The 20,718-nt window shown below is 51.9% G+C and overlaps 2 protein-coding genes across 2 annotated transcripts; one reads left to right on the forward strand and one right to left on the reverse strand.

The window, feature by feature from the left end:
• Window positions 1-1,185: 1,185 nt before the first annotated feature.
• LPCAT4 (lysophosphatidylcholine acyltransferase 4) lies at window positions 1,186-9,192 on the forward strand. Its single transcript, XM_086710277.1, has 14 exons — window positions 1,186-1,415; window positions 2,697-2,839; window positions 3,175-3,395; window positions 3,773-3,885; window positions 4,002-4,062; window positions 4,349-4,407; window positions 4,598-4,632; window positions 5,186-5,240; window positions 5,404-5,486; window positions 5,744-5,869; window positions 6,439-6,571; window positions 7,710-7,808; window positions 8,136-8,292; window positions 8,537-9,192. Exons 1-14 carry the CDS (start codon window positions 1,302-1,304, stop codon window positions 8,689-8,691), a joined length of 1,554 nt encoding a protein of 517 aa, XP_086566403.1. The 5' UTR covers window positions 1,186-1,301; the 3' UTR covers window positions 8,692-9,192.
• A 566-nt stretch (window positions 9,193-9,758) lies between these two features.
• On the reverse strand, window positions 9,759-19,595 carry NUTM1 (NUT midline carcinoma family member 1). The gene is made up of 7 exons (XM_025919438.2): window positions 19,471-19,595; window positions 17,140-17,839; window positions 15,062-15,190; window positions 13,564-13,703; window positions 12,762-13,051; window positions 12,376-12,492; window positions 9,759-12,025 (listed from the first exon to the last, which is right to left on the reverse strand). The coding sequence occupies exons 1-7, from the start codon at window positions 19,484-19,486 to the stop codon at window positions 10,013-10,015; spliced, it is 3,405 nt and encodes a 1,134-aa protein (XP_025775223.2). The 5' UTR covers window positions 19,487-19,595; the 3' UTR covers window positions 9,759-10,012.
• Window positions 19,596-20,718: the final 1,123 nt, after the last annotated feature.

A 20,718-nucleotide genomic window follows, 5' to 3' on the forward strand; every position in this document is an offset into this window, starting at 1 on the left:
TCCCCCGTTCATGCTCTGTCTCTCTCTGTCCCAAAAATAAATAAACGTTGAAAAAAATTGTTTTTAAATAATAATAAAAAAAAAAGAATACAGGTAGAAATTAAGCGAGTAAATTATGGGGCAAGGAGGCAGAGAAGGGGATCTAGACAGTAGTCTTCTGGCTTTTGCCTGGTCCCCCTTCCAATGAAAGATTAATGGTGTTCAGTGACCTGCCACTTGTCCCCATTGCCCTCAGGAAATGGTGACTGACAGGAATGCAGAAGGGAGAAAACAAGCTGAACCCAAGGCTGCCTTCTTTCCACAAGCAGGGAGGTCCCCTTTCCCTTTTTATCGTATTACCACTCTGATTTTGTTACTCGCTGTGGATCTCAAAATCCACCCCATTTTCTGATCTCACCATTGAGTTTTCTAGGATGATCTGGGGCTTGGGCGTTAAGGGCAGAGAGGCAGAAGGGGGGCAAACGGAGAAAAAGAGACAAGGATGTAAAAAGAAAGCTGCTTGCTGGGGTCGTCCAGCCTTCCCGGTTCCTACTGCCCCTCCCCGGCCGGGCCTTGCGGGCTCACAGGAAGCACACGGGCCAGCCTTTTAAGAGCTTGCGGGCGTCCGGCGGACACAAGGGGTCCACCCCGCAGAACAGGAGGCCCCGCTTAGCGCAGGCAGGACGCGGGTGCGGAGAGGTGTCAGGCACAACGCAGCCGCCAGAGGGCACGGGCGCCTCAAGTCCTCCCGCGATGGCGTCGCCACCACCAAGCAGGGAAGGTGGTCAGCCAGCGAGCCCGCGGAGAGAGCGGGGCCCCACCCGCCCCCGAGCTGCGGGCCTCGGCGCACCGCGCACAGTTCCTCCATTCCTAGCCGCCCGAGGGCCCCGGTCCGCGCTCGGAGGGTGACCTCGACTCCCGGGCGGGGTCGGAGGACGCTGTCAGCTCCGCGCCCACCTCGCGATCCCAAGCCCTCTCCAAGCCGGAGGCCTGCGAGGAGGTGGCGGTGGCCCCGTGTTCCGAGAGGAACGCCCGGAGGCCAGGCCGGGGGTGAGCATACCCCAGCATCCGGCCGCCGCGGAACAATGGCCGGAGGGGCTGCGGCGGGCGCCGAGGAGCCCGGGCGCCGGGGAGCTGGAAGCCCCGCCCCTCCGCCGGCTCCCTGACAACGCGGGCCGGGCCGCGCCGCCTGCTCCCCGCCCCTCGGCGCCCGGCACCAGGCGGGGCCCCGGTGGGAGCGCTGCAGCCGCAGCTGCTGCTCTGCAGAGCGGGGCCCGGGGTCGGGGCCGGGGCGCCCTCGTTCCCACTTTTCTCCCGCCGCTATGAGCCAGGGAAGTCCGGGGGACTGGGCCCCCCTCGACCCTACCCCGGGACCCCCGACGCCCCCCAACCCCTTCGTGCATGAGTTACATCTCTCCCGCCTCCAGAGGGTTAAGGTAAAGTGTGAGCGGTGGGCGTCGGGAGGACTCGTGGAGGTAGGAAAAGGAGGTTGTTTAAAGCCCAGGAAAAGATGGGGATGGGGATCCAGAAAAGAGGTGGGTGAGAAGCTTGGGGGGTGGGAGTTCGGGGGAGCACACGTGGGGGCGGCAGTGGATGGGCGAGGAGTCCTTGGAGAGGGCGCGGGATGGGGCAATGAATAGCTCGAAGGTGTGGAAGAAAGGACAGGGTGAGGACGGAGAACTGCAGAGGACCCGGGGGAAGGGGAGACGGAAGATACTGGGAATGCGGTTTACATCCTGCGGAGGCCGATGAACTAGGATGGAGGTGGAGGCTACGGAAAGCCGGCGGTGGGGGTGGGGGCGTACTGAGTGCTTCTCGGAGGCTCGGAATTAGAGGGAAGAGGTTTCTAGACCCAGAGCCTGCGCCCCTTTGGCCATCCAACACCCCCCCTTTCCCACTCCCCCCACCCCTGCACTGCAGCACCTCCTGGTGGGGGGTAGGGCGGCTGAGAAAGGGGCAGGCTACAGGAAGTGGAGGGCCGCACCAGCCTAGGGGGAACTGGGGAAGGGTGTGGGAAGGGAGTGTCCAAGGTTTCTGCTGCCCTCACCGCCCCGAAGGCTGGCTCCTGGGGCTCGGTTTGTTTACCTGCGCTCTCCCTAGGGCAGCCCAAGGAGTCACCCTGGCTCCTGGCAACCCCTACCCTGCGGAGTAGGGCCAAGCTCTTGTTTCCCCCATCCTCCAGCACTGGGGGAGTGCTGGTGAGTTGCACTAGTCTGGCCTGGGCCTAAAAAGTGGACCTCTGTGTGTTCCAACTCTACACCTCCCAGGGCCAAAGTAGAAAGAACTGTGCACCTGGCTTCTGTTGGACAGAGTAGCTATTTATGGAATGCGACGTGGGGGGGAGGGACTGTCTCCAGCCTACGCTACATCAAGCACTGTGCTGGGCCCTTCCATAGGGGTTATCATTAAATGCTCTTAACAGCCTCACCAAGTGCCAGGTGCATTTTATGACTTTTAGGTAGGGTGGGGACCAACCGAAAGATATAAAACATTTAGGTCTGATCCTATTAATGAGGCCCTTAATCCTCTCTGTTACCCTTTTGCCCTTACTGATATCTTCATCTCATCTTGGATTCCGATCCATCTTCTGTTCCCACACCACCTGTCTCCTGATCTGCAGGCGGTGACAGCTCTCTATTCCATCCTTGTGGGAGAAGGGAAGCAGTGGGGAGCGTGTCTCCTGGTCCTGAAGTGGCATTCTCTCCCACCCTTTGCAGTTCTGCCTCCTGGGGGCACTGCTGGCCCCCATCCGAGTGCTTCTAGCCTTTATCGTCCTCTTTCTCCTCTGGCCCTTTGCCTGGCTTCAAGTGGCTGGTCTCACCGAGGAGCAGCTTCAGGAACCAATTACAGGATGGCGGAAGTAAGTGGAGCATCAGCCCCCGGAGACCCTACTTCTCACTTCTCTTCCCTGTTACCCATTCTGCTCCCTCTTTGAGAAGAAAAGGAGGGAGGATTCTGAATCTCTGCTACCCATCTTAGGTAGGCAAGATGAGTCAGCCAGGCTCACACCTGGTCCCCAGGACCGCAGCTCTAAGTGAGGCACCCTGATGTGTCCCAGAGGAGGCAGACTTCAGCCCTTGGCAGAGGATAGAGGACAAAAGAAGGGCAGCTGCTTTTCTGGGTGCCCAAGCCTGGGAGTGAGTGAGGGAAGGGACGGAATCACTGCCGCTGCTCATGGCCAGCCTTGCCCCACAGGACCGTGTGCCACAATGGGGTGCTGGGTCTCAGCCGCCTGCTCTTTTTCCTGCTGGGCTTCCTTCGAATTCGAGTTCGGGGCCAGCGGGCCTCTCGCCTTCAAGCCCCCGTCCTTGTTGCCGCTCCCCACTCTACTTTCTTCGACCCCATTGTCCTGCTGCCCTGTGACCTGCCCAAGGTTGTGTCCCGTGCTGAGAACCTTTCTGTGCCTGTCATTGGAGGTGAGAGAGTTTAATAAGAGGGGTAAAGGGGAGAGATGACCACTCTGAGCAAAAAAGGCAAGAATCAGAGATGCTGTGGAGAGAACTGGCCTCCAGGGGGAAGGGAGAAGTTAGAAGGGATACGGACTGATGCTGGCCAATGAGATTCAAATGGACACCTTTTGTGAACCAACCTCTTAGATGCTGAGGGCTGGTGCTTAGAGGGTTGGAGGGATCTCTGATCAGTTCCCTAAAGGACAATATGCAATAAAAGGAGTGTCCCTGTGGCAAAGAGACAACTGAGAAGCATCTCCATACTGTTGAGGGAGTGGAGGGTGCAGGTGTAAATGCCCCTGGGAAGGAACCAAATGATTCCTTGTATCCTGTCTGGATCCCAGCCCTTCTTCGCTTCAACCAAGCCATCTTAGTATCCCGGCACGACCCGGCTTCTCGGCGCAGAGTAGTGGAGGAGGTCCGAAGGCGGGCTACCTCAGGAGGCAAGTGGCCCCAGGTGGGTAAGGGTCTCAAGAGCTTCTGGCCTTTTATATACTCCCAAAGAGACTTCTCTCTCCTCTTGCCCCTTCAAGCTACCCCTCCTCATTCTGATCCCTTGTTTTTTTCCCCCAGGTACTATTCTTTCCTGAGGGCACCTGTTCCAACAAGAAGGCTTTGCTTAAATTCAAACCAGGTGAATAAATGATAGTGGGTGATAGGGTGGTAGGAAAAAAAGTAGCCCCAGATTTACAGAGTCTGGACCAACCCAAGAAGTGGAGTGGGAGGGCAGGGAAGAGAGATGGGAGACTTCCTAGCTAACCCTCAAAAGTCTCCAGGAGTCAGAAAGAAACTTATCAATGAAATGGAGCAAGTCCAGGTGTTATTTCAGACCTGTCCCAGACCCCAACACTTCATGCCTTCTAGCTATCTGAATGAACTAACCTCTGCCTGGGGGGGTGGGGGGTGGAAATGGGATTCAGGAGCCTTCATCGCAGGGGTTCCTGTGCAACCTGTCCTCATCCGATACCCCAACAGTCTGGTGAGTCTGAGTCTAAGAATGGAGGGTGGGGTGCACAAATCCACCCTAAATGGGAATCAGTGAAAACTTCCGAGTGTCATGGTGGGATGTGCATGTGGGGCTGGGGCGGGGCCTCTGCCCAAAGAGAATGGGCCAGCTCCCAGGGAAGAAAAGGAATGCCTTTCTCCCCTCACCTCTGCTTCTCCTGTAGGACACCACCAGCTGGGCATGGAGGGGCCCTGGAGTGTAAGTCTTGGTGTTGGTTCCTGGGGTGAGGGTGGGGAGCAGGGCCCATCAGAGAATTCCTGGCCCGCCTTCCAATCTCCAGACAAAGCCAATGGACCTTCTTCATTCTCAGATTGAGAGAACTCTAGAGAAGGGCGTGCCCATTTCCCTGTTTTGTTCTGATCTCCAGGTATAACCTGGAAGTGCTTTCAGCCATCCCACCTAATCATTCCTGCTGTGATTACAGCTCCTTTTAACTTCCTGTCCTATGTTTCTAAGTGATCTTCTCCATCAGCCATCTCTTCCTGAAAACCAGCAGGTGTGTCTCACCTTTTGTGCAGTCACTCACACCTCTTCCAGCAGCTCTTCCTCAGGCATATGCCTGCTGGCGCTCTCTCTTTCCCTACCACCTTCTGGCCCTTTCCTCTGTCTCCCTACTGCATATTCATCCAGCTGACTGTGTGGTTAGGAGTCTGTTTTTATATGAATAGGCAGAACTTTCCCACTCCCCTCCTCAGGGTGGGAAGACCCCTTGTTAGAGATTGGTGAGCATCTGAGGTCTCTCTTCTCTTAGACTTAAAGTCCTCTGGCTCACAGCCTCTCAGCCCTGCAGCATCGTGGACGTGGAGGTATGACATCCCCTACCCCCCCACTACCAGCATGGGTGGGATAGGGGAATGGGCATCGGCCGAAGGGGATGAGAGTGGGAGTGGTCACCCATAGCTTTGAGGTCCTGATGTGTGTGTGTGTGTGTGTGTGTGTGTGTGTGTGTGTGTGTGTGGTGTCTTTCAGTTCCTCCCTGTGTACCACCCCAGCCCAGAGGAGAGCAGGAACCCCACCCTCTATGCCAACAATGTCCAGAGGGTTATGGCACAGTGAGTTACCCACAAAATATTTCCTGGAGCAGATACACAGGGCATAGGAACCACAAGAGGGGTGGAGGGCTGAGGTTCCAAGGCAAAGATGGGGGAGTGGGCAGTGGGATGGACTCTGAACGGTTGATACTTGGAATGGGGGGCGGTTAAAGGGGCCTGGTCTCCTCTCCCTGTTCAGCAGCCCAGACTCGGTAGTGACCCCTCAGAAGAGTCTTCTTCCTTGCTCCCCCTCCATTCCATCACTCTTCATCCTCTAGGGCCCTGGGCATTCCAGCCACCGAGTGTGAGTTTGTAGGGAGCTTGCCTGTGATCGTGGTGGGCCGGCTGAAGGTAGCACTGGAGCCACAGCTCTGGGAACTGGGAAAAGTGCTTCGGAAGGCTGGGTAAGTGACCTTGAACATAAGAGTATGGTCAGTGTCACTTATAGATAGAGAAAAAAGAAGAGGGAGAAATGGGAAGAAGGAAAGTCTTTTTTTTTTTTTTTTTTTTTTTTTTTTTTTTTTTTTTTTTTTTTTTTTTTAGTTTATGTATTTATTTTGAGAGAGAGAGAGAAAGAGAGAGAGAATCCCAAGCAGACTCCACACTCAGCCTGACTCGGGGCTCATTCCCACAACAATGAGATCATGACCTGAGCCAAAATCAAGAATCAGATGCTCAACCAAAAGAGCCACCCAGGCGCCCAAGGAAGGAAAATCTTTTAAAAAATAATAATAAATAAGAGGGAAGGTAGAAGAATTTTTTTTAAGATGATGGAGTAAAAGAATTGGTAAAAAGTAAGGGAAAGATATTTAATAACCCCAGTGAGGAAAGGAGGAATGGCTCTCAACGGACTGTGAGTGAGAGTACATCTTAGAAAAACACCAGATATGTCTGTGGTGGGAGGGCTGCGGCCAAGGTCGTGTGTCCAGGAAGAAGATGAGTAAGCTGTCTGCCTTCAACATTTCTGTTGTAGGCTGTCCCCTGGCCATGTGGATGCTGGGGCAGAGCCAGGCCGGAGTCGAATGATCAGCCAGGAGGAGTTTGCCAGGCAGCTACAGCTCTCTGACCCCCAGACGGTGGCTGGAGCCTTCAGCTACTTTCAGCAGGTAAAGGAGCTGGGACACAGAGGCCAGAGCCCGGGCACTGCCCTCCAGGCTGATGTGCTCAGGACTTCAGGACACTATCCAGTTGGCCCCATGGGTGGCCAGTTTGGAATCTGCACTGTTGGATGGCCATGTCCTGAGGTCTGCTGGGGGATTCATTTTTTGTAGAGTATCCAGTGCATTGAGGAACAATGTTTTAATCATTGTGGAAAGGAGCAGTGGAGAACTAATCGGGGTCAGTGAGGTCCATAAGTTTTTTAAGCCACTTGAGGGATTGACCAAGATGGAGGACCAGATGACCTTGTGGGGCACCTGTGTGAGTTTCAGGGAAGAGTCATGAAGGTTGGATGGGAAAGTGACCTATGGAGGAGACAACATGGGACAGGTTAGACAGAGACGAGTGGGAGCCTCAGATCTCAGCGATACTTTTTAAAGATAGCCCGTGGTTGCTTAGGGGATTCCTGAACTATCTCAAGAATTTTGGTACTCTGTATATTTCCTGGGACTTAACTAGGTTTTCCTGTTGAATTATAATAATCCCAAAAGATTCTTAATGTTTGCAAACAGCCACCACTGGCCCCAAAGAGCTCTTTTTGGTCTAAGATGCAAACCGTGGCTCTCAACACCCTCTAGAGAGGGACAGAGTGACCCAGGTGTGTTGATTGCTTAGACTGGGGCAGACTTGCCCTGAAAGGAGCTTCTCTGCTTAGTCTCTAGCATAGCTAAATAGCATGGCTCCGCTGGGGCAGCATCCTCCTTGGGGTTTTTTATGCCGGTGGCCCCCTGTCAGTCTGTCAGACCAGTTCTCCAGCATTGGCTGAGTCAGAAGAGAACCAGTTATTCCAGCTTAGCATATGTCAGAAACTTGGTGGTAACTTCAGCATTCCTGAGGGATTCCCTCACGTTCATAGGAGATTCCCTAGAGGAGAGTTTTGTCACCACGTGACTTGGGGGTGGCTTGAGCATGACCAAGAGAAATGCTGGGAATCCTGGTGAGTTTAGGGCTTCGGGTTTTGAGGGAAGCAGACAGAAGATCATCATCCCTGTTCCTGCTGAGAAGAGGGAGGAGCCAAAACCCAGGGCAAGAGGGAGGACACAGGGTTGGTCCTCATACTGCCCTGGTTTCTCTTTCACCATCTAGGATGCCAAGGGTTTGGTGGACTTTAGAGATGTGGCCTTGGCACTGGCAGCTCTGGATGGGGGCAGGAGCCTGGAGGAGCTGACTCGCCTGGCCTTTGAGGTATCAGGAAGGTGGAGGGATGTGTGGTGGCCATGCCTACCCCACCCAGAGGCCTGTATGCACTGCTGCTCCCAGTACCTTCTAGATAGTAGGTGCTGGCTATGCACCGCAGTGCCTCCCTGTCTCACCTACAGAGCCCCAGTGCCTCTGTGTCGCAGCCTTGCTGGGAACAGGGCAAGGGCAACAGCTGTGAAGTTTACAGTTCTGCAGAAAGGGCCAGGGTGAGGGTGGCAGGGGAGACGGGGGAGCCTGTCAGGCAGATCTGCAGGGCGGTGTGGGGCTATGGCCTGAGGACAGTGCTTGACTTGCTGTCCCTTTCTGTCCCAGCTCTTTGCCGAGGAGCAAGTAGAAGCACCCGACCGCCTGCTGTACAAAGACGGCTTCAGCACCATCCTGCACCTGCTGCTAGGGTCACCCCGCCCTGCTGCTGCGACTTTGCATGCTGAGCTGTGCCAGGGGGGTCCCCACCAGGGCCTCTCCCTCTGTGAGTCACTGCCTCCTCTGCCAGGACGGCTCGGGCCATCATCAGCACAGGCTGGGAGAGGGTGCTGGGGATCCTCGTACAAGAGGTGAGGCTGGGAAGGCAGAGAAGACATAAGCTGGGACTTGAGAAGTGAAGCAGAAAGGAGAGGGACAAGACATACCAATTCCCAAAACGAGCTGGCCTCCCTCTTCCTCTCCTTCCTGGAGGATGGTTTTACCCTTCTCACTCTTTCTTACCCGTTCAGGTCAGTTCCAGGACTTCTCCCTCCACGATCCGCTCCACGGGAAGCTCTTCAGCACCTATCTGCGCCCCTCCCAGAAACCACATGCCTCATCCCCAGGCACTCCCACTGCTCTGGCCAACGGGACTGTGCAAGCTCCCAAGCAGAAGGGCGACTGAGCGCCTCGACCTCCCCAGCTTGCCTCCGGCCTACCCTGTGCCTCAAGCCCATTTGCTCCTGCTTGATTTTTTTGTTATTGTTGTTTTTTTTTTATTTGATTTTCATTTTTTTTTGTTTGTTTGGGTTTTTTTTTTGTAAGAAACTATTTTATATATAAATATAAATATATATCTATATCTATTTAAAAAAAAAAAAAAAGTAAGGCTGTTACACTGGTGATATCAGCTGGGAACGAAAGGGATTAATGGTTGTAGGCTGCCTGTTGGAAGATCCCAAAGGTTCCCAGGGTCAGACCTCTTGGCCACTGCTGAATGAATCCTCACTTGCAGTTGGACTGGACGGAGCTTTTTCCTGCACAGAAATCCTGCAAATCTCACATCCTCCTCTCCTGCTGTCAAACCTTACATATGCACATTTTAACAGGCTTCCTCATGAACCTCTTTTCAGCCTATTCCCTCTTGTTCTGTCCTCATTAGAAATTAAAAAATAGCTGACTACCATTTTACATTTAGTAATCCTACTGAGAATGATGCCCCCTCCCATGGTGGGAGCAGAGAGCTGTGTCAGTAGCAGCCAAGCCTCCTCCCTGCAGCTGAGACTAGCCTTAGGAGGGTGTTTTATGCCAGAGGATAAACAGTAAAGTCTCTTCCTTCCAGCCCCTTTTTGAGGTGGGGGAACAATAAGCAACCCCCACGCGCCTTAAAAAGATGGTGTGGAAAATTAATTCGATTCAGAAAATTAGATATCTAACCCAGAGACCTGACAGGTTTAAAAAAAAAAAAAAAAAAAATCTTCCCATCTTACAGATTTTTAAAGGGAGATGGATGATGATGGCCTGTCCTGGGAAGAACTGCCAGCTTCAAGTCTAGGCTTTTCATGAGTGGGGGGATAAAGTGATCACTGGGACTTCTCACTCCTGGAGCTTGTCAGGGAGCCTAGATAAGGCTGGAGGCGGGAGTGGTATCTAGATCCGGTGAATCTGGAGCCACCTCCACCTCCTTTCTTCTTTTCAGCACCACACCCCATCTAGCAGGGAACACGCAAATACACAAAGACACACTGCAAGCATTTTCCAACAACCGGAAAATCTTTATTCTTTTTCCCCATACAACTCCTTTCAAAGGTACTTCACCTCCCACCAAGGGGACCACCTTCAACCTAGCCAGTGTGGCCTCCCTTCCCACACTCACTACTTTTGCAGAACAACGAAATAACATGGGGTTGAGAACCAGTCTGTTGGTACGCAGCCAGGGTGAAATCTACTCTGGGGCCCCCACCTTCAAGGGATCGGCAGGTGGGATCGTTTGGTCCTGCTGTCCCCTAGTGGCTGCGCCGTCGTTTCTTCCTTCTGCCAGTAACAAAAGTATCACGCCGCCTTTTACGGGGCTGTGAGGCCCGAACCACCTCCAGAGCCAGGGGTTTCTCCCCAGAGACACCAAGATCAGTAGGTGTCTTGTAGGGCCTCTTGTCAGCAGGAGCTGAACTTCCACTGAGTGTTCTCTTCCCAGACTTGGTCACAGGATATGGAGGCTGGCCAAGGCCCCTCACCTCAGCGGAGAGGGAGCTGGATGCTCTCTGGACCCTCTGTCCTCCCCTGGAGGGCAGTGGGCCTGAGGCAGAGTGAGGACTGAAGGGAGGCCCCCTGGGAGACAGGCTAAGTTTAGAAGCCAAGAGGTAGGCAAAGCTGGCAAGTTCCTCATCTTCCCCCTCCTCCTTCTGCTCTTCCTCCTCCTTTCCTTTGGCCCCATCTGTTGAGCTGCACGTTTCACTGACAGGAGAAGCATCTCTCAGAACTAAGGCATCCCTGGCTCCCCATCTAGAGAACATGCTTTCAATGCCCTGGTGAGGAGACATTGATTTGGGGGTCCCATGTGCATAAGAGTCTTGATTCCCTGGTAAGGGAGCAAGGTCTTGGGGCTTGGATACATCAGTATCTTCCCTGTGCTCTCCTTGGGGGTCATAAGAATTAACATTTGGCAGGCAGGTATCCTGACTCACCCCTAGATGGAGGCCACAGGCATCTCCAATATCTAGTATGTCGACCTGTTCTATGGTTTCCAACAGAGGAGAGAGGGAATTGCCACTGCTCCCCCCCTCTAGGCTGACCTCGGGGAAGGAGGAGATCCCCTGGGTCCCCAGCATAAAGATATTGCCTTGACATGCAGGCTGAAGGGTTTCTTTGGGAGCCCCCAGTGTGGGGGTGCTGATACTACTCTCCAGCATTGGGGGGCAGCCTTTAGCCCACAACTCACTGGGATCCCCTGTAGCCTCAGGGCTCTGTTCTCTATTTCCTTTAGACCCCAAGGACGGGCTGTTGGCCCTCAGAGGTCTGGGCAGGCTGCTGTAGTTTCTCTTGTGCACAGCTGCTGTGCCGTCTGTGCCTCCATGGGGAACTGCAGTGCTCCCCCCTTCCCCAGGTGCTGTGGTTTCTCCAGGACCCAGAGAAATGTTGCCTCTGGAGCCCAGTGCCTGGCAGTCACCCTGATGCTCAGTGACACATTCCCTGGAAGTGAAGTTCACATGGAAGTTCTCTATAACCTCCTCAATCTCTAAGGGCAGCTCCAAGCCCACAGCATCCAGCTCACTGCTCAGCCAAAGTCCTGGACTGAGAGAGGCTCTGTCCCCATCCCCGTCCCCAGCTTCTTTAGGGGAAGGGCTCTGATCATAACTCTGAACTACAGGAGGACCTTTGTCGTCTCCCCACTCTGTCATCTCCTGGGACTCTGCTAACAGCTCCTCCCCTTGAGGAAGCGCTCCGAGCCCCCCTAGCTGCTGTCCCGTCTGCAACCCCACAACCTGCTCTTCTAACCCCTGTCCTTGCAGAAGGGCCAGCCCTGCAAATCCGACATCCAAACTGGGAACCATCTCCAGCAGGGGGCCTTCCTGCCAACAAAGGGGCGGAGTCTCTGAAGTGCTGTCCGCCACCAGGGAGTGCCCAGGAGACCTAGCACCTCCCAGGTGGTCATCCTGATGTGGGCATATTTGATCTGTCACCTTCCCAGACCCTCTTCTCTCCATATTTAGGGACCCTCGAAATCCCTGCGCAGCTGTAAGTTCTGGCTGCAGGTCCCAGCTGCTGGGAGATGGCAGAGCAGTCCCATCTCTGCGCGTCCCCCTCCGGCCATCCGGAGCCCGTTTTCCTGGGAAAACAGTCTTTCCAAGGCGAACGGTGCTGTCCCCCACCACCCGAGGCCCAGCTGAGGGCCGAAGCCGCCCACCTCCATCTTCATCCTCATCAGAAACGGAAGGACTGGAGTCCGATTGAGCTCCGCTACAACTCGGAGATGCCTCTGCAGCCTCCTCTTCCAAGGCCAGGAGTCGCTTCTGGACCAGCTGGAAGCAGAATGGACAAACATTGTTCTGTAAATGGTTGTGAGAAGGAGTAGCTGAGGGGGTGGTGAAGAGATGGTACTTAGGGCAGGGAATGGAAACAGGTGGCATAAGTCACAGTATCAAAAACAGATACCGTCGCTCTTTTCTCCCTTCTCGGGCCTTCCTTCCATGCTTTGACCCCTTATGCTCGCTCCCCTTCTCCTGTGTTTCCACAATCCCTTGCCTACTTGTTCTGCACCCAAACCTCAATCCTGAAGCTGTCTCCAGAAGCCATACCATCCAAGACCGTGTAGAGTTCGATAAAATTATACAAGCTTTTTATTCTGTTATTCCCTACCTCCCAGGTTTACCTGGGCAAGACTGAGCCACTCTTCTTGCTCTAATTCCTCAATTAAGGCCAATGGATCCCTCTGCTGCTCTGGGGACAGCAGATGTGCCAGAAATTGAGGATGAATGACGGCCTCCACCTGGAGAACAGAAGGAAAAATGATCTGAGTCCTTGACAGAAAGTAACCTGTGAACCAAGAAGCTCTGGAGAAGAAGCCATGTCTCCACCCCTCCTCCCCTGGGATTGTTATTAACCGCGACCACCACCAGCTATGCACGTTCACAACCTAGGAAGACACTAGGAAGACAGCCTAGCTCCTAACTGCCTCGGGCAAAACCCTAGGTCTTTGGTGCCCTGGTGTTTCCACCCCAGGATCTGTTAGAAACCATATACCCAGGTCCGACCCACCTTGGAGACAAAGACCTCCTGAGAACAAAGCTCCTCGATGTAGCCTAGGAGGCCTGGATCTGGGTACATCCCTTCCTCCTCCTGCTGCTGCTCTTCTTCCTCTTCTTGTTTTCCATCTGACCCCCCGCTGGCCAAGTGACTCCCCACGAGCCCTTCCATGATGTCAGCATACTCTTTCACAGCTTCTGGTGGGATTTCCTTGGGTACCTCAGGAAGCGGAGGCCTCTGGGCTTTGCGCTGCCGCCGACGGGGGGCCCGGGCCTTGGAAGCCACCTTTTTGGGAATGTGCGCTAAGGGAAGAGACGGAAAGGAGGAACACAAGGTGGCACAGAGACTGTGGCTTCTGCCTCCCGACCTTGTGTTTGTAAAGGGCAGCAACCTGGGTACACTGAAATGGTTACAGGCTAGATGAGGCCTGAAATGGTACCAGCCCATAGGAGAAGACTGTGGAGCTAGAAGGTCTAAGAGGATCACCGTATGAGGCATCTGGAAACCTCTGAAATTCCAAGAAGTCCTCTGATCCAGCCCCCATTTCTTAGGCAGATGAAGTATTATGTGCCTCATTTATGGACAGTCTCAATTAAAGACTAGTTGGTCTCCTTGGCCAAGATCAAAGTTTGGGACCAAGGGAAACAGAGAACCCAGCCTCCTATGTATGTCCTGTTTGGAATATCAATGGCACTCCCTGGAGGGAAAGTGACAGAAGCAAGGGCAATGCCTTTCCTAGTCCATGACTGGCTCTGTGTACGCCTCCCTTTGAGCCTTTGGCCCAAGGCTCCTATTTGGAATTGGGTAGCCTTACCTGCCTGCTGGCTAGCCTCAGGGGCCAAGAGCCCTGGAGGATCAAGTTTCAGAGAGGCTGCCGGAGGCAGGCCCTGGGACCCATTCATCAGCTGTGTGTTCTGAATCTGCATCTCCTCCTCGGCCTCAAACTCCATGAACCTGCAGAGGGCGAGGAAGGCCTGGAAAGTTCTCAGAAGGTCAGACACTGGGAGGGGGTTGCTCACAGATGGCCAGATAACAATTCTGGAGAAACATCACAAGGTCTCCACAAAGTCCCTTATATGCAATCATCACTTAGGAAGCTTGTTAAGAAAATGAATGGTCTAGGGGCGCCTAGGTGGCTTGGTCGGTTAAGCGTCCGACTTCAGCTCAGGTCATGATCTCATGGTCCGTGAGTTCGAGCCCCAAGTCGGGCTCTGTGCTGACAGGGCTCTGTGCGGAGCCTGGAGCCTGTTTCGGATTCTGTGTCTCCCTCTCTCTCTGCCCCTCCCCTGTTCATGCTCTCTCTCTGTCTCAAAAATAAATAAACGTTAAAAGAAAATTAAGTAAAAAATACATACATACATACATACATACATAAATAAAAAGAAAATGAATGGTCTAGAACTTGTAAAGCTTCTCCAGGACAGAACCATGGCTTTCACTTCTATTTCATACCCTATCTTGCCCAGCATCATGGAGGGTATACAGCAGCAATTAATTCAGGCTTGTTGAAGCCAGTCAGACCTCTGCCAAAGCCTAGCAGGACCCCACCAGCCAGCCCATAGGGCCTGGGGTTGCAATTTAAGGCAGTTCCTACCAGGAGGCAGTACTGAGATCCGAGTCCTCAGCCTTGCACTGGGATCCTATAAGAGTAATTCTGGGAGATATAGGTCCAGAAAATTTGGGGGTTGGAAATGGAAGCTAAGCTTTGGAGGAAAGAGTTCGTCTTCCTTAAGAGTTACTTCTTTAACCAAGGAGATTATCATGGAAAAATGGGGAATATGAGCCAGGAGACAACTCTGGGCACCCAGGACCCTCCTCTGACCAACCTATGCAAGCACCAGGCCCTCCCTGGGATAACAGGGTAAATGATTTCTGTGATAAGTCCTTCACAGATATATACTCTTTCCAGAGGAGGCATGGTCTCAAAGTCTGCATCAATAGCCACTTGCTGCTACCTGGTCAGTGAGATAGGAAAGAACCCGCCTAGTAGGGCTTACCTCCCCATTGCTAGGTCCCTTTAGCAAGGAATTTTTACACCCATTGGGTTCCGACCCCATTCTAAGAACTTCAGTATCAAGGACCTATATAATTCAGAATCTGGAGGAGGGAGAGCTTCCAAGGGACAGGAAAACTCAAGAGTCAAGGTGGTGGAAGCAGTGAGAATCCAGGAGACCCCATTCTAGTCCACACTCCTCCTAGCACCCCTTTGAATAATAATTCCCCCCACACCCAGACTCATGATGTTCAGACCTGACCCCATCCCTCAGCTGAAAACAGCGCCCCTCAGGAGAATGAGGGGTGGTCAGACTCACTTTTCTGCCATCTCATAGAAGATCATCCGGTCAAAGTTGCTGGTATGCTCCCACTCCTGCACAGCCCTTGGCAGTCCCTCCTCCAGGGTCATCGTGGGCTTCAGCCGAGCCAGAGAGCGAAGCACAGGGCTAAAACCCCCACTGGGTCAGTCATGGTCTACAGTGCATGCCCCACTCATCCACCTGTCCTGACAGATACCTCAACACATACCCCCTTGTCCCCTCAGCAGATCTAACTTGCCCCCCAATCCTTGTCACATCCCAACTTCCAGTTAGACTTCCAGACCCCCAACTTTCCATCCATCCTCTACCACACTGGACTTCCCACTGAAATGTTCAAATCGCATGCAAAATCAGATGATTGGCTCTGCTCCCCACCTTTTGAAATCAGCCACCTTTAATTCTCACAGTGCTGTCCTCAACTAAACATTAGGAAGAAAGCACTCATGTTGTTAAATTAATGGATTTGTTATAAAGTAGGCAGGCTTACCCCTGCCCGAAGGCTCTTGCTTTTGGAGAAAGGCACTACCTAACCCAAATGAATCTCTAATTAAAGGTTGTGTGGTGTTTTTATTTGTTGGTTTTTAAGTGCTTTTTGCCTCCAGGACACCCTTCACAGTCAGTCAAATATCAATACTCTTTAAGCACTTTATGATTCATTTTTGCCTTTCTGACTTGCCAGAGTGCTCAAGCACTGTGCCTAGAATCACCTGGTGAAGCTTGTTATAATTATGGATTCCAGCGCCCCTGAATCTCTTGACTAAGTATTTTACTAGCTTCCTGGGTGACTGTTGCAGAGGGTCTGAACTGCATTGTGGAGGAGACCCTGCCCAGAGCCCCTGAGCATGGAGAGCAGGAAGAGGCCAGGAGTTAGAAATCCAGCCTGCCAGGCTCCAAGAGAACGCAGAGCCGTCTGGAGAAAGCAGGGAGCTGGTAAGCTGATCTACACCAAGGACTTGGGGGAAGGCTCTTGATTTATTCACTCCAGAGTCAGGGTGGAAAGGGAGATTCCTTTAGGTGTTCAGTGATGGCGAGAACAATGTACCTGTATTTTAAGTCCAGTAAAATGTGGTATGTGTTACATAGTGGTTTACACAAGATGTTGAGAGTGCAGTGCACTTAGGAGCAGCTGTGGGTCTGGGTGGGAAGAAGAGAAAATTCCCCAGATGGCTGGCTAATGACTCTGCTTGATAAACACAACAGACAGCCTATGACACCTGGGGTCCTTGGCTAAGTGTCCCCTCACGTAAACATTCTGGCCTTTTGTGAATTCTTTTCTTCTACTAGACTGCCTTTTTTTTTTATAACGATAGTAATGACAACAGCAGCTACCACTTAATGAAGCATTCTCTGTGCCCAGCACACTGCTAGGTGCTTCACAGATATGAATTCATCTTCTCAGCAACCTTTTGAAGTAGGTATAATCATCCCCTTTCTAGGTGAGAAAACTGAGGGCAAAGATAGCAAATGTTGGGCCCAGGATCACCAATCTAGCAAGTGGTGGAGCCTAGGTCACTGGTCACTAGGCAAGCTCTACCAACTCCCTAGTTCAACTTGAACTGTGGCTAAAATAGGGACTAGTGGGGGTGGGGGTGGCACATACAAGGTCCTTCGCCAGGCCCCACACCATCCTCCACTCCTCCAGGAAGGCTCAGGGCCCAGCACTCATCCTGCTGGTTTGGATGGCCCAACTCGATGTCGGGCGGTAATAAAACAGAATGGAGGCCCCTGTACTTAGTGTCAGAGACCTCAGCTCCACCCATGGCTCCTCGCTCTATGACAGGGAACCTCTGAGCTCCGGTCTTCTCATCTATAAATGAAGACCACATAAAAATGCCTGCCTCAACCCACAGGTTGTGAGGATCACTTCAGAGAAGACACCTGAAAGCTTGTTATACTCTGGAAAGCACATAAAGAGGTGTATCATCATCCTCGTTATGCTTTTTCATTCTCACAGCATCTCTAGCACCCTCATGACCTGCCCTCAAGCATTCCCGAATAGCCTAACCTCTCGCCCACCCCAAAGTCCTCCCTGTTGAAAAGCGCTAGGATAATCCATGTCAGATCTCCCCACTTACATAAGAAAGCAGGAAAGGGCTTCTGCATCAGGACTTTGAGATAAGTGCCTCCGAGCCAAGACTTTGTAGCGCTGCCAGCGTCGGAAGTTCTCATACACACCCTTGGAGGTACAGGAGAGGTCACCCAGTGAAGGCTTGGATTGGGTGGACAAAGGACCTCCTTCTCCAGTTGCCCCGTGTGGCCCTGGCCAAGCCTTTTCCGGGGACACAATGGGGGCCAGTTGGGCAGCTGGTGGTGGAGCCCGAGCAGGAAGGCCCGGGAGACCCTCCTGGCTGACCCCAACGGCCTTAGTGGGCAGAAGAGTCTTCATGTTAGTGGCTGTCACGAATCGCGGGGGAGGACCCTCAGGGGCCCCACAGGGACTGCCTGAGGCCATCCAGTTGAGGGCTGGCTGAGTAAGGATAAAGTTCTGAGTCTGAGAGGGCTCAGCCGGCCCCACTTCTGTCTTGACTTTGACAATGACTCCAGCCCCAGTGGGGCCAGGGCCTCCGTCCCCTGTCACCAACAACGGGCTGGGGAGAGCAGAGAGCAGCAGAGGGTTGTCTGGAGAGAATGCTGAAGGCATGGGAGGCTGTGGAGGCGGCTCCCAGGGTGGCTGGTCTGGTGGGCCAGAAGCAGGTGGGGGAAAGGGAAGTGCAGTGAAAGGAGACAGGGTGGCACCAGGTTTCAAGGTTATATCCGGTCCTGGCAACGGAGATGCTGTTGAGACAAAGAGAGGGAATGGAGTAGGAGAAAGGGAGGTCAGAAGTAGGTCATCAGAGCTCCATTTAGTCCCTGAACCATCAGAAGACTGATTCTCAACAGGTGAGAGAGGGGCTATGGTGGGGAACTCGCATAGTCTGCAAATGTCCCCCAAGTGATTTTGATTTGAGAATTCTCGCACCATAAGAGGTGCAATGACCCTTGGGCCCATAACTCATATTCCATAACACGTGCCACCCAGCATACATCTCTTATTCTCACCCACTCCAAACACATTCAAACCACCTGAGCCCTGCTCCCAGCTACTCTGTGGTCCCTGCCACCGCTCACAGAAGCACTGTTTCCAGGAGAGGGTGTGTGGATTAGATGTCTCGTTTCCAGAAATCTTGTTATGTAACAGCTAGGAATGACTAGAGATAAGGGCCAGGAAATGGGTGAGGGGAGGGCTGTGCAAGAAGAGAGTTTCCCAGAGTAGCTGCTGCACATGCTAAAATTTGGTGATGTAGACTATCCGTGGTCCTGCTTGGAACTCCTAATAGCAGAAATTTAGGGTCCACTAGGAACAAGGCACAGACGGTGAAGTCGGAAACACAGTACCTGCTGATGAGAAGCTATGTGGAGTCTAGTCAAAGGGACCAAGGAAAATACATAAAATATGTACTTAATTAATCAGGACATGTGTTTCTTAGGATTTTTTGTTATAATAATAGAAGATCATTTTCCTGACTTCACACGACTCTCCTCCCCTTCTAATAAATAGTTTCCAGTGGCAAATTAACGGCACTCAGCTTCCGCTTCCTGACCATGAAGGAGACATGGAATATGAGCAAACCCCTCATCTCAACCACACAGCAGAAGGCCAGGAGTCTTCCACCAAGTGTGGACAATGAAATGTGTCTGAAGGCCTGAGTTCCACAAAACGTAGAAAAACTGAGAGCAACTCAGGGAAGACCCAGCTCTCATTCTGGTTGGAGTTACCCACCTCCCCTGGCCCTGGGAAATCAAGGAAAACTGCTTCCCTGAACTGGAAGAGAGGCCACCTCTCGGGCAAAAAGGAGTCATAAGGCTCTGAGCAGAGGCACTTATATAGTACCTTCCAGTCTGGCTTTGGGGAGAACACTTCTTTACAGACGAGGCAACAGATAACCCAGCAGAACAGTTTTCCAGCTAAGGTCTCCCTCCATTCACCTCACTCAATAAGATGGGGAGTGGCTCCAGCCCGGTTCTCTCAGGGCAAAATTCTAGAGCAGGCTCCAATCGCATGAAGAAGACACAGGAATTTGGACCTTCCCCTTGAGCCCTCTCTGAGCTATTCGCACCACACATAACCCGGCCACACAAACACATGTTGGAGGCGGTCCCTGTTCCAGAGAAATGAGTTGCTAACTTTCCTCTGAGGGGCTCTGATTTATTTACCTCCCAGGAAGCTCTCTTCATCCCCTAAGCCTGGTGTTAATAGCACAATCTCCTTCCCCAGCCTCCCCAAGACGGATGACTTTGCTGGGGTGTAGTGCTCTCACATCCCTCTAGGTGAACCCCAAAAGCTGGTCCCCAGATAAAACGTCAAATTTGAATCCCCAAGGATGTGGGCAGGTAGCCAGGACCTTCCCCACCACTTTCAGACTTACCTCCATCTGAAGCCATCCTCTCAGGTTTGGGCTCCAACTGTGGCTCTGTGGAAGCCTCCAGAATGGCCAGTCAGGTCCAGGACCCAGAGAGCAACCTGGCCCCAGCAGATACACAGGGATCCAAGGAAGGGAAGACAAAGATCAGATCAAAACAGAACTAGAATCTAGGACTCGAGGCATTCTGCAGTGGGGGAGGGGAGAGGAGCTGGGGTAGAGGTACAGAGAGATTCCAACGGGCTCTAGTAAGTAGGCGGTAACCAGGAATTCCCTCCAAACCAAAGTACCACAACACAATTTTTGAGTATCTTTTTAGGGCAATTTGTAAATTCTTTCTGATTCCCAATATTACAAGTTTTACATCAGTAAATATAGTTTTGTGCCCTTCAATCCCATCCAGTTCTGTAACTGACTTCCTATTAATAGCAGGTTGTGGCATACGCTTGACTTAATTCAATGTTGGCTATATTTTTTAAACCAAATTCAGAGCATTATAGTCTGTGTACTTAAGGATCAAAGAAACAGAATGTTTGAAATCAGGGTGCCTCAGAAAATCCGGGTTTGATGGGCTATATGCATATCATTTCCTTAAAAAGCTGTCCTGCAGTTCCCAAACAGTCCAGTACCATCAGGTCTGCAGTCCACAGAAGGTTCAGCCTTACCCTTGGCTGAAAAGCACCCCCCTATCAGAAACTGCCATTCAGCCTAAAATTCCAAAAGCAAAAAGTCCTTCTTTTTGTTATTTTGTTTAAATTTTTGTTAAATAATTTTAATTTTTGAAATGGGTAATACATCCGCATGTTTCAAAAGTCAAATTATGCCAAATGTAATATACAGCAAGTCTCCTTCTCTCCCCTTTCCTCTGGAACTGAGTTCTTTCTCTCTCTTTCTCTGTTTCTTCTCTTTCTTTCTTTCTTTTTTCTTTCTTTCTTTCTTTCTTTTGTTTTTAGAAGCAAGTTCTTTATCTCAGAGGAAACCAATAGTATGCTTCTTGTGAAATTTTGCATTTTATGCAACTACAATTAAATACAAACTGTATTCTTAAAAAAAGAAGAAAGCCTTCAGGTTTTTCTCGATTATAAAATTAACCTATGTTCCAATGTCTTTGCCATTATAAATAATACTGCAATGATCATCTTTGTAATGATATCTGGGTTCCACTATCATTTTTTAAAAACCAGGTTCCTATGAAGACAATTTCTATGTTCTTTTAAAAATTCGAAATAACCCTATGAGGTGCATCTTATTATG

Source organism: Puma concolor, chromosome B3, assembly GCF_028749965.1.
Source record: "Puma concolor isolate L17-30 chromosome B3, mPumCon1.1.hap2, whole genome shotgun sequence".
Classification (NCBI taxonomy): domain Eukaryota; kingdom Metazoa; phylum Chordata; class Mammalia; order Carnivora; family Felidae; genus Puma; species Puma concolor.

Bases quoted from the DNA above. Each gene is read 5' to 3' on its own strand.
- LPCAT4 (XM_086710277.1), top strand. From the start codon at position 1,302: ATGAGCCAGGGAAGTCCGGGGGACTGGGCCCCCCTCGACCCTACCCCG. The intron at 3,396-3,772 runs GTGAGAGAGTTT...TCTGGATCCCAG, and splicing joins TTCTGTGCCTGTCATTGGAG to CCCTTCTTCGCTTCAACCAA. The intron at 5,870-6,438 runs GTAAGTGACCTT...TTTCTGTTGTAG, and splicing joins AAAGTGCTTCGGAAGGCTGG to GCTGTCCCCTGGCCATGTGG.
- NUTM1 (XM_025919438.2), bottom strand. The intron at 13,052-13,563 runs GTAAGGCTACCC...CTCTTCCCTTAG, and splicing joins TGAGGCTAGCCAGCAGGCAG to CGCACATTCCCAAAAAGGTG. The intron at 12,026-12,375 runs GTAAACCTGGGA...TTCTGCTTCCAG, and splicing joins AGTGGCTCAGTCTTGCCCAG to CTGGTCCAGAAGCGACTCCT.